Raw genomic sequence first — 14,929 nt, 5'->3', positions numbered from 1 at the left:
TCCCCGTTCCCACAGGTAAATGGGATTTTCAAGCCTTCATCACAAGTTTTGATCTGGGAGAGCCCGTGGCTACTCTTCAGTTTCTCACCCAGAACTACAAAGACTAGAGGATGCTCAGATGCCTGAAATGGAAGAAGAAGAATCTGTCAGTAGACAAATATGAAAGATTTCTCCTCACTTTTACTCTATCAGCAATTACTAAACAGCATACATTCTTCAAGCTTGCACAAGCGAGCCCTCTTTGCCTTTATCTTATCATTACGTTAGAGAGCGAGATTTCCTCTTTGTGTTACACCAGCTGCTTAGGGTTTTGATCTCGGCCCGTATCTCTTGTCACGTGGTACGGAGCAAAGGATTTGGGAGGTAGAATTTAGCTTTACCAGGGGGTTTCTTATTAGTTTCCGAACACTGTCGACAAGAGAAGGAAGACAGCCTGATATCACAACCCTGTGTGGAAAGAGTTGATTCTAATTCAGGGGCGGAAACACGTCAGGGCCAAAAAAAGGAAGTAGGAGGTGAAACCGAGACCGCAACACAGCCGGATGCCGCAGTGGAACTTGAACCAAAATACTCTAGTGACAGGGCAGGGGAGGAGCCACAGGGCCTGTCATGCTCCAAGTGAAAGGAACTTACTGTTTGTGTAATTGTTTATCATATTTCCATTGACCACTGGAAACAATGAGCTGCTTTCATGCCCTTGATTGATTTATCTGAAGTAAAGGCTGCTGTGATCTAAACGTGTCCTTGAGTGTAACTTTGGGACAGCAAACCCAGTTTGAACTTTGCACAGTTGCGTAAGAGCCTCACCTGGCAAGTCTGTAGAGGATGATGCGGATAAACTTTTCAACCCTTTCGCGATGAGATACTTTTCAGACCTCGCAGGTCTTTGTAGAAGGTGGGTCAGAGGACCCCCCCCACCCCCCACGCCATGAGGAATATCGGTTTCTAACCAGCAACTCTCCTCTGGGAGAGGCTTGTATCAATACCCCAGATGTCTGAAAAAGGCTGGATTTACATCAGTGACTTTGATGTCCTGATGATCAATCTCTAGTTGGTGGTTTCATTGACCTTAATTTGGTGTCTCATCGGTGGGCTAGGCGGGAGTAGGTAATGGAGGTTTTTGTTCCTTTGGTGGTTAAGCCAGCCTTGGTAAAACCCTTACGCGGCCCCTCCGTGAACTCTGGGAGATCATTGATCAACTTGTCCTGCGTTTGCTTTGTTTGCCTCCCCGACTTAGCAGTCAAAGCAGCCAAGTCAACAAACAAAAACAACCATAAGCACACAGTTTGTCAGTGAATCCATTGCTTTTGAATAAATGTTAAGTATCTGTCGGTTTGAAAATTACTCTTGACCTTGATTTGCCCATCTTATTTGACTTATGAAATCACATTTTTAACAATTGGCAAGTCGAGTATAATTCCACACTCATTGTGAAGCATGCCAAGTGGGAGAGCATTCTTCCAAAAAACCACCTACTTGAATCCATCAGTACACCACTGAAATGCCAAGATTTGTACTTCCAAATACACTGTGCATTTTTTTCCCTCCTTTATATCTTGGAGATATCCTGCCAAAACAGCTGGGTTTTGCCACTCAGCTTCCTTGAATGTGTTTATTTTTACTCCGAATGTCAGGAGAGTTGAAATATTATGATTAAGAAAAACTGACAGCTGTAGTTCATCGCTGCACAGTATATTGCACTTCTCTGGAAAAAAAATAGCTTCTCACATCCCCTGATGATATGGGAAAGGCATTTAATATTTTTTTAATTTATTCAAACTTAGATTAATTAAAAGGAATTTGTATAATCAATTCAATTGCCTAACCACCGCTGAGTGATCTAATATGCATGTTTACTTGGAGTCTCCATTCTTCTTTTCTCTTCGCTCCAGAAGTAGATTTATTTCACTGAACTTCATCACTTACTGTGAGCAGTGGCAAAGTGAACTCGACGGCATGATCCGCTCACCATTTTGCACACGTATTTCTGTGCGTTTAACCTCGACAGAGTGGCATTGTCTTTATATGAATCTGTGTGTTTTAGCCCACCTGGAAATTTGAGTCCCAATTCTAAAAAAAGTTCACATGATTATCCAGGTTTTTAGGCACTATTGAACACTTGTTTACATTCAACAACAAGGAATCCAGAATTTTAAAATACACCTCTTGACCTCTAAAGATTTTTTGCTGAGGTATCTGTGCTGGCCCTGCTTTCTAAATGCACATTGGTATCCGTATTTGTAAAGCTCTACTACAAATGGCAGACTCAATAGGGAAATAGCTTAAATACCTTTATGGATGCATGTCTTAAAAATAAAGCTAAAAGCTTATGTATTATATTTTACATTCTCCCCTCAAACTGTACAGAGTGTAACCATTAGACCATTAACCTTAGTGGTTTTACAAAGCCATTTACGATGTGTTTCTCATTCACACACAAGTCCCGAGTTACTGACATACCATACGAAACAGCCTCGGGTTCAATTCAAGTACACTGGCTTGTGGATCACGCCGGCAACTCTATAATTACTGGAAAATCTTCTCTACTACTGGATCTACAGTACAAGAGAAGTTATGAGGTTAAAAGCAGATGATTCCTTAATGTACTTTAATTTTACAGGTATGTGTGCAGGATAAAGTGAGCATCAATAAAAGGACTGTTTTAAAAGGACCCTTTGGAATATCAGGTAGTAATTGGACAATGGTAGTATCAGGGGGGAAGGTAGAGTTTGTTCTTACTGGGCTATCCTCATCTGCTGCCTGGCAAACAATAATAAGACACACTAAGGAGACGAGCCTTAAATCTGCATAGGAAGAATATTTCTCTCTAACTCGATTACACTTCTTCCACTGTCCTTTGTGCCAAATTTAAAATTTTACATAGATAGGGGATAATATCTTGATCCTTTTTACCAAGTTAAATGTCTGAAACTTGGTATACTCTGAAGTTGGAGGCACCTTTATACTTCAGACTGTATCTGAAGGATATTCATATACAGATACGTTTCAGAAAAGCAAAACCACTTCAGAAGTGGCTTAAACTCAAGCTGGTGGCTAAAAGGAGCCCAGCTGCATAGATGTCTCGGGTAAAAACAATCCTTTTGGCTTGATTGTGATCCCAGTAAAAAATGGCCTGGTGAGTTTATGGACTCAAGCACTAGTTCAACATATTATTGAATATAACACCATCTTTATTTTGTACTTCATGTTCACCATTCAATTTGAAAAGAGGAGAGGTTTTAGGCATATAATGTCAGCTGCATGTCCCTTATTTTCTGTCAGGTCTCTGGGTTGTTTGTTGCAAATTCTTCTCAATTGGATGATGTACTAGTGTGACTATGATGTAAATTAATAAACCATATGCCCAATTTTAATAAGTTAAGAAATTGGTGGATGAAGTTAACTTTAAAGTAATCAATAACCAGTCAGAATTGGCACTGAAACTTACAAACAGGAAGTGAGATCATATCTTACCAGTTGTTTCACGCAGCAAACATGGGACACTCTTTTTATTTCTTTGCATCAGCATGATCGTGATTGTGTTTAGCTGGTTGCAAAAGCTTAAAAAATGGAGGACTGAATAATCTGGCGTGTTAACTAAAGTTTCAACTGAGAGGATTCTTTTATAAGTGGTTAATAATAGGGCGGCACTGTTCTATTATTACATTATGGAGTGAAAAGGGATCTATTAGCACTGTTCCTCAGTATTACAAATCATAACAGAAAAATGTCACTCTGCCGGAAACCCAAAATGTCGCACGCTGTTTTCAGGTTTGGACGTGCCCCAACTCAAGCCGCCATGATGATTGTGCCTCCTCATCGATGCTTGCAGTAACCACAGGTTACACAAGAACAGCACAGGAAATAATAAAGAATGTAAATTTGCAGGCAGTGTAACTTTCCAACTCCTTTAATAGTTAGGAAAAAACACTTTAGCTATCCCCATGAAGCTTGGAAAAACAAAACTTATTTGCCTGCACATCCACGCTGACTGGGAAGTTTCCTGCTTTAAAGTAAGCATGTGCTTCCATGGAATCCCTGTATGCAAAAGAGCCTGGACACTGCAGTCAAAGAGATCTAACGCCGCAGGGCCATGGACAAACAACGCAGGCCTGCCTCATGTGCCCCGGCTCACAGTCGAGGAAATAAACCAGCAACAGGTACGGTAGGTGTTCCAGCTCGACTGTTCAACTTTCCAACCACAGAGCCACCACCCGGCACTTCCCTTTGGCGAGATACAGAAGGCCCTCAGTCATGCCGATGGGATTCCGATTGATTTGCATCTATAGACCTAACGGTTGAGGAAGCCTTTTTCCATGGATCACTACATTGATGAACTCATGCATTTTTGCAAGATGACAGTAATATAAGACGATAAATAGTGATTTTAGAAACATTATTATGAATAATCTCATCCTATCAGGTTTTCCTGCTGCTAAAATACAAAACTTAATAGAAAATCTTCTGATAATGTTTAAAAGGCAAATTGATGTTCTGCAACTGGCAAACAGAATCAAGACTAATTTAACTCGCGATGCCCTTTGACCTGGGCCAGTGTAAAAAAAGTTGATACAGTGAGCAAGCCGAGGGAATGAATCAGTATGACGCGATGAAGCCAAAACAGAAAATCTATATTCAGCCTGTTATAAGAATGTTGCAATTCGAATCAGGTTTACCGGGATAACTGCTGTCTGCTTAACCGATTTAAGGTATCCTACAAGAGCGGAGTGAAGACACCCTGAGGGGGACAGCCCACTGGTATGACTGACACTCATAAAACGCAGACACGAGCACATGGAGGACTCAGTAATGAGACATACGAGATCACTGGCTGATCTGTTTGTATAAGCCCCCTAAACACTGAGCATGATTCAGACTAATTCTCCCACACTGTTTACACTTCTGGTTCATTGAGGTACTATTAATTTCTCAGGTCTGAAATATTCAAGCTCTGACATTTCATTCAGTATTTTCTGAGAATGTTGCACAGGCCTGCGTGGCTTACATTGACACAGCGGCAGCAATGGAAAATAGATTTAAAGAAACCTTTCTTAAAATCATTAATTAGGAGTGAAACCATTCAAAGATTGTGAGTGGATGGTGACTCCAAAGCTTTTTATTTTTTTATTATCTTTTCTCTCTTTGTTTTTAACTTTTAGTGTAATAAACCAAATTACATGGGTGCATTTAAAAATAAAAGAAAGAAAGAAAAAAAGAAGTTGGGGGTTTTTTTCTATTTTTTTCACAAGTTGGCAAGTTGGTGAAAAGCGAGCCATGACGCTTTGTCCACTGTCATCTCTTTAAACGTCTGTGGCTTCCGATCACTTTTCCACTACTACCACCCGGAACTCACATGTCCAAATACAGACATTTAGGGGCGGGGCCGGACACTGCCTTATTTGGAGTTTCCACTTAAGCGGTCACTGGGGCTCCAAGTCGAAGCAAGCCTGTGGATTTGCAAAGCCCTTGCAATATTTACAAACGATTAACTTCGCATTTACTGCATTTCTGCGACAATGATGCTGCATGAAAAGGAGTCTGTGTTCTGCAACGAGCATGTAGGAAGGTACAAAGTGTGTATGTGTGTGTGACAATGCAGAGCACTTACACTTTCAATATTCAAGTTTGTGGCTTCAGCTTTGAAAGGGAAAAAAAACAGGCCTGGGAGTAAAGTCAACAAAAAATATTTTTTTTCACTATTTGGTTAGTTTGGGCAGAATGTTAAGAAACAACTTGTGATAGTAAGCAGTGTACTGTCTCAGCAACAATCCCTAACGCCACAACACACTCTGTTACTGTCTCACACACACACATGCATAACTAGCCGGCTGTGTGCCTGATAAATGCACATGAGGACTGACAATAAAGATAAGTGCTGCTGAATCATTGCAATGTTTCCACAAGGACGGGAACACATGAGAGCCGCGGGTCTTCCTGAAGAAGGACGCAGCTGGATGTGACATGTGGATTTTGTAAACTTTGCAGCTATCTGTCTGTCGGAGCCTTTTTGCCTCCACTGTAGTTTCCACCGACTGACGCGTGGAGAGCCTGGCGCTAGGCGCCCATGTCCATATATGGTCATCTACGTCACACAAATGTTCCATCCCCCTATTTAATACGGGCAGACTGGAGTCCCCTATCCAGCTCCAATAGAGCAAGTAGAGCTGCTCTTGTGCAACCAACACCACCACCTCCTCCATTGATTCACAGACTTCAAATTCCCCCACAAGCAGCCCATCAGCTTCCACAGTGATCAGATTAATAACAACAATAGCCTGTGATCACACAGGGGGAGATAACCGGCGCTGCTCATCCTCCGCGGGATACTTGGATAGCTACAGCAACAGGATTCATTCCTGCTCCTCTCTCTGTTTTTTTCACGCCCGATCCACACCTGTGTTTTCCACTTTGAGAACACCCGGTGTTTTTTTCTTTTTCTGCAACTGTCTGGGATACCTGCGCGTTGCCCTTTATAAATGTCGGACTGAATATAACTGCTATGACAGGGAAACTAGCGGACAAGATCCCTCTTACCATGAGCAGTTTAATAAACACGATCCCTGACAGTCTCTACCCAGAAGAGGACATCCCGACGTCTATGAATATTTTCACCAGTACGGAATCCATTAATCACTATTCACAGATGAACACAGGTAAGACCTTGATCTACTTTTGAGAGAGTGTGTGTGTTTTAAGAAAAGTGGCTCAAACTGCGATGCGCGCGGACGGCAACAGTTGTCTCGGGGCTTTGGAGCACCTGTTTGCGCTTAGGCTGTTGCGCACAAAGGCACAATCCTAACCTGGACTTTTTTCTTTTCTTGTTTTTTTTGAGAGGGTTCAGGTGAACATCACCCTCTTTACATTAGACAGACTACGCAAAAAATGCCACTGAGTTGATCGTGTGTGTTTTTAATGCTGTCGTTATCATAATTCCATTGTCCGTACAGCCGAGATGCCAGGATTTCAGCCCGAAAAAGCCAACTGCTGCCTACTCACGCGTAGAAAAAACTTTTAAAACATCGGCTCACGTGTTTCATTTAAGTAGCGATGCGTAGCTTAAAGTGGCTTTAATTCAACAAAGCTGAAGCGCGTTTGAGGAAATGTCTGGATGTGAAAGGTTGTGTGAGTGGAAAACGGCTAATTTGCGCAAAGTCCATTAAAAAAACCCGCGCACGGCTCCGTGGCTGAATCTGAGATCTTTACGCTGAGGGAAAATGTGTTTAATTAGGCCTATGTGGTCAAACTCCACTGTCACCGATTTGTTCGTCTAATATCCCGCAAAGATGGGTCAACTACTTTAGACAATGACTCTCATTCACAACTCTATTAGCATGTCAGATTTTAGTAGGCGTGTGTGGCCGCTTTCCCCCCCTATATGAAACACGTTTAGACGTCAGGCCCGTGAACCTGCTTATATTCAGTGAGTGGCAAGGCCGGATATATTAACTGATTTATCGCGTAGTCCAAATCGGGCTAACATATTTATATTTAATTCAGACGCCTACCTAAAGTCGACTTGTTGTTCGGCTCAGTGTCGTGGATTGGCATTAAATCAATCCCTCGCTGTACAGCTTTAACCCTCTGAGATGATGGGTCAGTGATCCACGAAAATATATCAAATATTTAACTTCACGTTTCCTTTAATTTAGTAACTGTGATTTACCTGCTCCGTGCACAACTTCATGCACGACCCTCTTTTCTTTTTATTTCCTCTTCAGGTGTTTTGTTCACAGATTAAAGCAGATCTTTAGATTCATTTTAACCTGAAATATTTCCCCCTCAATTATCTCAGAGGTGTGCCTTTGAATTATCCAAGCGCCAGGTGTTACACGTGACATTTTTTGTTTTTTAAAAAAAATTGGAATAAATACAAGTTTATGACATACGTGTGCCATATTATTATTATCATTATTATTATTTTGTTTTGTTTTGACTCGGCAGTAGAATATATTTTGAGACCTTGGTTGGGACGTTTAAAAAAATGAATGAAGCTTAATAAAGAAAAAAAAGATGTTGCGGATTACAGGAGTGTGTGTTGCTACTTTAAACCTCTCCCCTTGCTGAAATTCTCTCAGTAAACTGTAAGCCATATATTTACAATAGGTCCGTCTATTTTTGTCCTCCTGTTTCTTTGATATTTGGGGTAAAATGCAAAATTTTTAAAAAGTACATTTTGAACGTATTATGCTGTGATTTTACAGGTGGAGCAGGTGTGTGCTATGCTCTTCAAATCTGACCTATAAGAAAAGAGTGGTGATTTTAATTAATGTCCCTCATTCCATTAAAATATCACAAAATACCTCCAAAAGATTTAGATTATTAGATAATAATCTAATATTAATAATAATAATAATTATAATAATAATAATAATAATAATTAACATAAACTGAGACTTGTTTTATAAATGTCATAGAAAAATATAGCTTGCTCCAAGTCTCCATGTGTTAAATGGTATGGTGCACAATGCACAGAATTTTTTCTTTTCAGCCAAATTCCAGCAGGCTGTAATTACTGGGAAGGAAAATATAAATGAAAAGAGACGTCTTTTTTAACTGCTGGCGAAGAGAGAATTCCAATTTACAAAAAAAAATAAAATCTCATATTTAATTTTTAGAGTATATAACCAGCACGTGTATATGTCACCCATTAAGTACATCTGTATTTGGTGGGTTTTAAGGCGTCTTCTGACAAAGTCAAATGTGCACGAGAGACTGTTCGTTCTTGGTTGAAGTGTGAGCGATAGAAAATATCAAGGAAATTTTGTGAAATGGGGTAGGAAACACGTAAAATTCCTCCCAGATGTTCTTTGTTGCGTATGTGTTTTGAATCCTTGAGCGTGATGGATGTGGCGTCTGCCTTTATAATCCTCCCTGCTGTAAAGAAATCAAATCTTGCCATTCAGTTTGGCTGTCCTCCTGAGGGACACAATGACTGGATCAAAGGGGGTGTTTAGGTCTTGATTTATGAGAGCTTGTGGGATCTGAGAGAGAGAGGAGCGAGAGAGAGACACCCTTCTCTCAGATGCAGCAGTCAGTCACTTAACTTACAGGTCTGACAGCGTTCACATTTCTTTATGAACTCTATGGGACTTCTTTCATTTTTCATCGCTTGTTGTCTGTTGCACAGGTATGCATAACATCTGAATTCCGGACAAACCTTGAGGAGTGCCGCTTAAAGTTCATGCAGCCAAGTTTTGTTTTTGTTTTTTCTCCAGAGAGTGTGCCATGTTATTACTTTCTTGGGCTTTTCTTACCAAATGATTACGTTTCAAATTCACATATGAGCCGTCACGTTGATGATTTATTCATGTGTGTTTTTTATTTGCTTTCATCTAGATAATATCATGGATCTGGGCATGGGAAGCGAGAAAGCAACCTCGGAGATTCAGTATGGATCCAGCTTCCAGTCCAACCGCAGCGGGCAGACTGTCACCTACTTGGGGAAGTTTGCCTTTGACACTCCTCCTTCAGGTGGCATTGGTGGCTCTGGCTGGTGCTCTGATAACAATATCATCAGTCTTGTGAGCGCGGGGATCCTCGGCGTTTCTCCATCACCCGGCACAGTAACGACACAGACATCATCCTCCGCAGCAAGCATGGGCGGACAGACGTCAGACATGGAGCAGGTATATGGTCCACCACTGCCTGCCTATTCCACCTGTGGTGACCTGTACCAGGATCAGGTCTCCTTTCACCACAGCCCTGCCACCAGCACGCCTCTAGCCTACCCTGGCAATGACTATCACTCCACATCAAAAGCCTCCATGGATGGCAGTCTTTTCTCCATGATCCCCGACTACAACCTTTTCCACCATCAAGGGGAGGTTGGCGTGATGGAGCACAAGCCCTTTCAGACCATGGACCCCATCCGAGTCAACCCTCCACCCATCACGCCTCTGGAGACCATCAGAGCATTCAAAGACAAGCAGCAAATTCACCCAGGTTTCATCGGCGGGCAGCAGCACCCACCTCAGCACCACCCCCCACCACAGACACTCACCCTCAAACCCATCCGACCACGGAAGTACCCCAACCGTCCCAGCAAAACCCCGGTCCACGAGCGGCCGCACGCCTGTCCGGCAGAGAACTGTGACAGACGCTTCTCGCGCTCAGACGAGCTCACGCGTCACCTCCGCATCCACACGGGTCACAAACCCTTCCAGTGCCGAATATGCATGCGCTCCTTCAGCAGGAGCGACCATCTGACCACGCACATTCGCACGCACACGGGTGAGAAACCCTTCTCCTGTGAGTTCTGTGGACGCAAGTTTGCCAGAAGCGACGAGCGAAAGAGACACGCAAAGGTGCACCTGAAACAGAAGGACAAGAAGCCAGCTGACAAGAGCAGTGGGGCAGCTGGGAGCCACAGCTCGCCGCCCAGCTCCTGCGGGGGGCCAACTGTGGGAACGTCATGACCATCACTACGTGCACTTGGACTGGACCCTCACCACACACAATAAAGAGACGTAGGAAGAAGGGATCACGTCTGCTATGAGATAAATAGGTGACTCTTTTCCTCTCTTTTACACCCCTGCTCTTTTCAGTTCCTTCTATTTTTGAGATGGATGCCTTTAGTTTAAGTAAGAGGGGAAAGGCTGCTACGCCCTTCTCTTTCAAGCAACTCAGAGCCTCAGCTACTGTAACACAGTGCCAACACAAAGAAAGGGCACCGTGTGTATCTATAGGTTTTGGAGTGGATACACTTTTGTAAATTTGAATGAAATTTTCTAAATTGGAAGGAAGCCAGAGTCCAGGATAAGGGTCGAAACAGACAGAATTATGAGGGAGATGAGGAACGAGTGGTCTGGGGATGTATGCATTAATTTTAGTAGGCTGTTTAAAAGTGCAATTGGTTACATTTGTGTACCGTCATGGAAACCTTATTAGTGGCACTTGACTGTCTTTTTGTTGTGTTCTGGGGTTTTTTTTTTCCACCTCTTTTTGAATGTTGTTTTCTCAAAGGAATGTGCCAAATGTATTGTGGTGATGCAGCCAACCTTGTTCTTTTTACTGTGCCTGACATTTGCCAAAACATAGCAGTGGTATCAGCTTAGCACAAACATTGAGTTAAAGCAAAGCTCAGATTCATTAACCACACACCAGATTTAGATTTACCTGCACAAATGAGTCAGATCTAGAGAACGACTTGACTGGGTCACACAAAGCAAAACCGATGTCTTGTCCTGTTACATGTACACACACGCCTGCAGCAATCGATGCCTTTGCCAATACTTATTTATTTGTAGTCACTGTGATACACTGGTTTGGGTTTTTTTTTGGGTTGCCTTTTTATATGGTAGCTTCATGTGGCGTTACCAGATATAATTTCTGTTGCTTTCTTTTTCCTTTTTTTTTTAGAAAAAGCTCACCAATACTGTTCATTTCTCAGTTTTCTTAAGTTCTGCAATTATATGCAATATAGTCATGACAAATGCCACCAACCCATAAATCAAATTAACTAAGAGCACAGTTAGACGAATTGAACTATTTAAATAAGCACTGGGTTGCAAACCAGCAGTATATGAAAGCAAAGCTAAATAAGGGTAAAAAAATGACAGGGGCCACTTCTCTGTGATTCTTGGAGTAAAAGGACTAAACTGCTTGGTTTTAAGTCACCGAATGATGAGCAGTATCCCATAAGAGGAAAAGAGAAACATCCAAATCCATGTTTACATCTTTTTTTTTAATACAGAGAGACTGAGCTGTAAACTAACATGTTGGATTTTTTTTGTTGTGTTTTTTTTTTGTTGTTGTTGTACAGAATACAAATATGTATGCAGGTAGCTACAGTAGAAGTTTCACTTTTTGTACTCAAATGTCAAATGCACCATAATTCAGTATTAAATCGTGCATAAAATTTATGTGCATGCCTTCATGCACACTATGTAAATACAAATGTCTGCATAAACAAGAATTTTCAGTTGACTGAATGCTTGTGCAGAATGTGTCTTAAAGCTTTTAGTAATGTAGTTATAATACAGAATATTTTGTTGTCATAGGTGATTGCAAAAAAAAAAACAACAACTTTTTTTGGAGCACTACAGTAGTGCCAAATATGGTGTGCTATCTCCCATTAAAAAAAAGAATAATAGCATCTGCACCATGTGTATGCTTTAAAGTGGAAACTGGTTTAAGGAAGCACTAATGTGTTCTCTGAATAAATGACAAGATTTCTTTTCTTTTTTTTTTACATATTGTGTATCTCCATTATAGCAATATCGGTTATTTTAATTAGCACATCTTCCCCACTGTATTTAAAATAAAAAAAGGCACTGGTTGCTCTAAGATAGATGTTCGCCCGAATGATTGGGTCTTTTTTTTAATTTTTGAAGTATATTACAGTGCAATGCTGATCATTTTCACAAATGACTCTTTAGTTAAATTGCTTAGATTTGTGCTTACAGAAGGAAACACCTTTTATGGTTTAAGGAAATATTTTGTAATATTTTCTGTGTTATAGTGATATTGACTGATATCATAACAATAACCACATTTAATAATAGTGCTTTGCTTTACTCATGGAAAGCAAGAAGGGTTTTCCCCCCTCCAAGGCTGTGTTATGGTTATGTGGTGCAAATGCAAAACATCCTAACTGACATACCAATATGACGTTTTTATCCAGTACGATAAATGTATTGTACTTTGGGGCAAAGCCAATGAAACATGTTAGAAAGAAAAATAAGACTAAGGAATAAATAAATTAACATTGAGGCAAGCAAAAAAGACCAGATATCAAACATATCAGTAATGGATTCAGCAAACAAAACAAGAGTTAAAGAAATATTTGTGCAGTAATAACCTTGTCCATGTGATAGCATAATTCAGATTTTATATCATTTCTCAAACACCGGTCCTCTTTTTAAAAGAAACATGCTTCCTGTTATTCACCTTGACAACATTTCGAATTATTAGCTGTGCACTCTGGCTGATAATGAGTAGGCTTTATGTGAGGCGGAGAATTTATATGAACAACGTTAGCAGCTGGGGAAAAAAAGAAATAACCATTTAAATGGTCAGCAAACACAGCAATCAGGCTGAAAGGGAATATGAAGAGACAAATGTAAAGGCCAACAGTAAAGTTCAGAAAAGCAATGCCACAGAGAGCACAGTGCACACAGAAATGAGCTTCCAAAGTCCATACTTTCCCTTTCCTGTTACAGTTTTCATTGCAGAGCTTCCTGGCAAGTGTCCACTTATTTTCCAATTAATTTGGCCTCAGAGAGCCTTTTCTCAGCTCACCGACGTGGTTACATGAACAGACCTCCTTGCACTTTTTGAGATAGTCTAAAAGTTAACACAGCCCTGTGCCATCTAACTGCAATTCAATGGTTTTGTATCACAGAGAGATAAATGATTCTATCGCATGGATGGACATCATCTAAAGATTTCTTTTGTGATCTGATATAATGTCACAAACAAACAAAGTCCTGAATACATTTTACTTTTGCAGATTGACACATTATGTAACCCCTCCCTTATCTGTTTTGCCACATTATTGGCTTTGTAACAACGACTCATTTTCACACATTGCATTGGAGTTTGAGCGACGGCGTCTAACGTAGGTTGTATTGTCACATACATCTTCATGGAGTCAGCACATAAGAATATATATACGGCACATGAACCAAAATGTTTTATCACTGATGCTCATCTACATTAATTTGATGTTAGACTGTGGATTATTTTGAATTGATTTGACCCAAAGTTATGCTCTCCTCCAAGAGACAAACTGCGTTATGTTGCTTTCTGTTAAAGATTGATGTAGACTAAGGCGTCTCCATGAAGCCATTTAATTACAGCTACAAACGTAATATTTATCAGTCTCACTGTTTCTGTCATTTATTGTTTTGTGGCTAAAAAAAATGAGTAACCCCCCACCACCACTATCATCCCACTCCCTTAATGTAATATAGCGGCTGAACAATAGAGCCTGCTCCATGTTCTTCTGAACAACCATCCGAGTAAGGTGTGAATGGTACAGACATACATCAATGGACTGTTAAACTCAGAAACAAACCCACCACCTTTAATAATGCTTTTCCAATCATTTTTTCTTTCTTTCTTTCTTTTTTTTTTTACGGTCTATTGTCCAATAGTGGGCAGCTGAAAGCTCTGAAATTGGAATTTGCCTCATCCCCTGCTCCGTATTGGACTTGAGCCAATATCAGCGGCCATCTTTGTGCCAAACTGGGTTGCAGGGTTGGCTGATCAAAAACAATACATGATGAGAACTCCGCAGGAGCAACAAATCATAAATGTGACCTCCCTCTGCTTGCAACTGAAGGCAGCCTTGTGCTAATGTTTGTGTGCAACTGTTTGATTTGGTCTCCGTAAAGCTGGCCTAGGGCAAAGCCCTAGGTTTGGGCTCATTCATGACATTTAATAACTGTAGGATTGTTTTTTAAAGAAAAGAAAAAAACAAACAAAAAAAAGATGTTTGAAGAGATCTCAATAATGTGTAGATATTATAGGTAACTCACGTCATCTTATGGACTACAGGGTGGCTTCAGGGATTTTGTGGTCTTCGGCAGTGACACTGGTGTTCAGATGGAGTCAATACTCCCTGTTTTCTGTTGTGTTGTGTTTCCTTTCATTACAAGTATCCTCATGTTTGCATGTGCACGGAAATGTTCCAAAGTGCTACCCTCAGACGCTGTAGTGGGTGGCGCTCATTTCTTTATTATGCATGAAAATAAAAAGTCTCATTGGGTGAAATGGGATAAACCTTACAACAATGCAAGACAGACAATTGGAAACACACACTGGGATAACTGTTCTGTTGGCTTTTTTTTTTTTTTTTTTTTTTTGTTCAAGAAAAACAAGGGGTCTTGTTTAAAATGTTGTGGATGTCTTTAGCCTATTTCATGTTTTTATTACCTTATAATAAGGTCCTTTTATGATGAGCTGAATATTGAAATGAATTTTACTA

At 40.7% G+C, this 14,929-nt stretch overlaps 2 protein-coding genes across 4 annotated transcripts in view; both read left to right on the top strand.

Annotated features, from left to right (window-relative positions):
* The window catches only part of pebp4 (phosphatidylethanolamine binding protein 4), a 53,829-nt gene extending 52,488 nt beyond the window's left edge, over nt 1-1,341 (top strand). For both annotated transcript variants that reach the window (XM_006784044.2, XM_035905091.2), the window contains one exon: nt 16-1,341. In XM_006784044.2, coding sequence (XP_006784107.1) covers nt 16-107 — 92 coding nt within the window. In that variant the 3' untranslated portion in view covers nt 108-1,341. The remainder of the gene's footprint in view (nt 1-15) is intronic.
* A 4,660-nt stretch (nt 1,342-6,001) lies between these two features.
* egr3 (early growth response 3) lies at nt 6,002-14,816 on the top strand. 2 transcript variants are annotated; one of them, XM_006784042.3, is made up of 2 exons: nt 6,002-6,653; nt 9,337-14,816. In XM_006784042.3, exons 1-2 carry the CDS (start codon nt 6,500-6,502, stop codon nt 10,413-10,415), a joined length of 1,233 nt encoding a protein of 410 aa, XP_006784105.1. In that variant the 5' UTR covers nt 6,002-6,499; the 3' UTR covers nt 10,416-14,816. The 2 variants fall into 2 exon arrangements, with proteins under 2 accessions (XP_006784105.1, XP_006784106.1); XM_006784043.3 differs by lacking the exon at nt 6,002-6,653 and adding an exon at nt 9,057-9,127.
* The last annotated feature ends 113 nt before the right edge of the window (nt 14,817-14,929 follow it).

Source organism: Neolamprologus brichardi, chromosome 12 (assembly GCF_056152115.1).
Source record: "Neolamprologus brichardi isolate AB-2024 chromosome 12, ASM5615211v1, whole genome shotgun sequence".
In the NCBI taxonomy this organism is placed as follows: domain Eukaryota; kingdom Metazoa; phylum Chordata; class Actinopteri; order Cichliformes; family Cichlidae; genus Neolamprologus; species Neolamprologus brichardi.
Note: the sequence above shows the minus strand (reverse complement) of the source record. Positions and strands in the feature narration are given on the sequence as shown.

Bases quoted from the DNA above. Each gene is read 5' to 3' on its own strand.
- egr3 (XM_006784042.3), top strand. From the start codon at position 6,500: ATGACAGGGAAACTAGCGGACAAGATCCCTCTTACCATGAGCAGTTTA. The intron at 6,654-9,336 runs GTAAGACCTTGA...GCTTTCATCTAG, and splicing joins CTATTCACAGATGAACACAG to ATAATATCATGGATCTGGGC.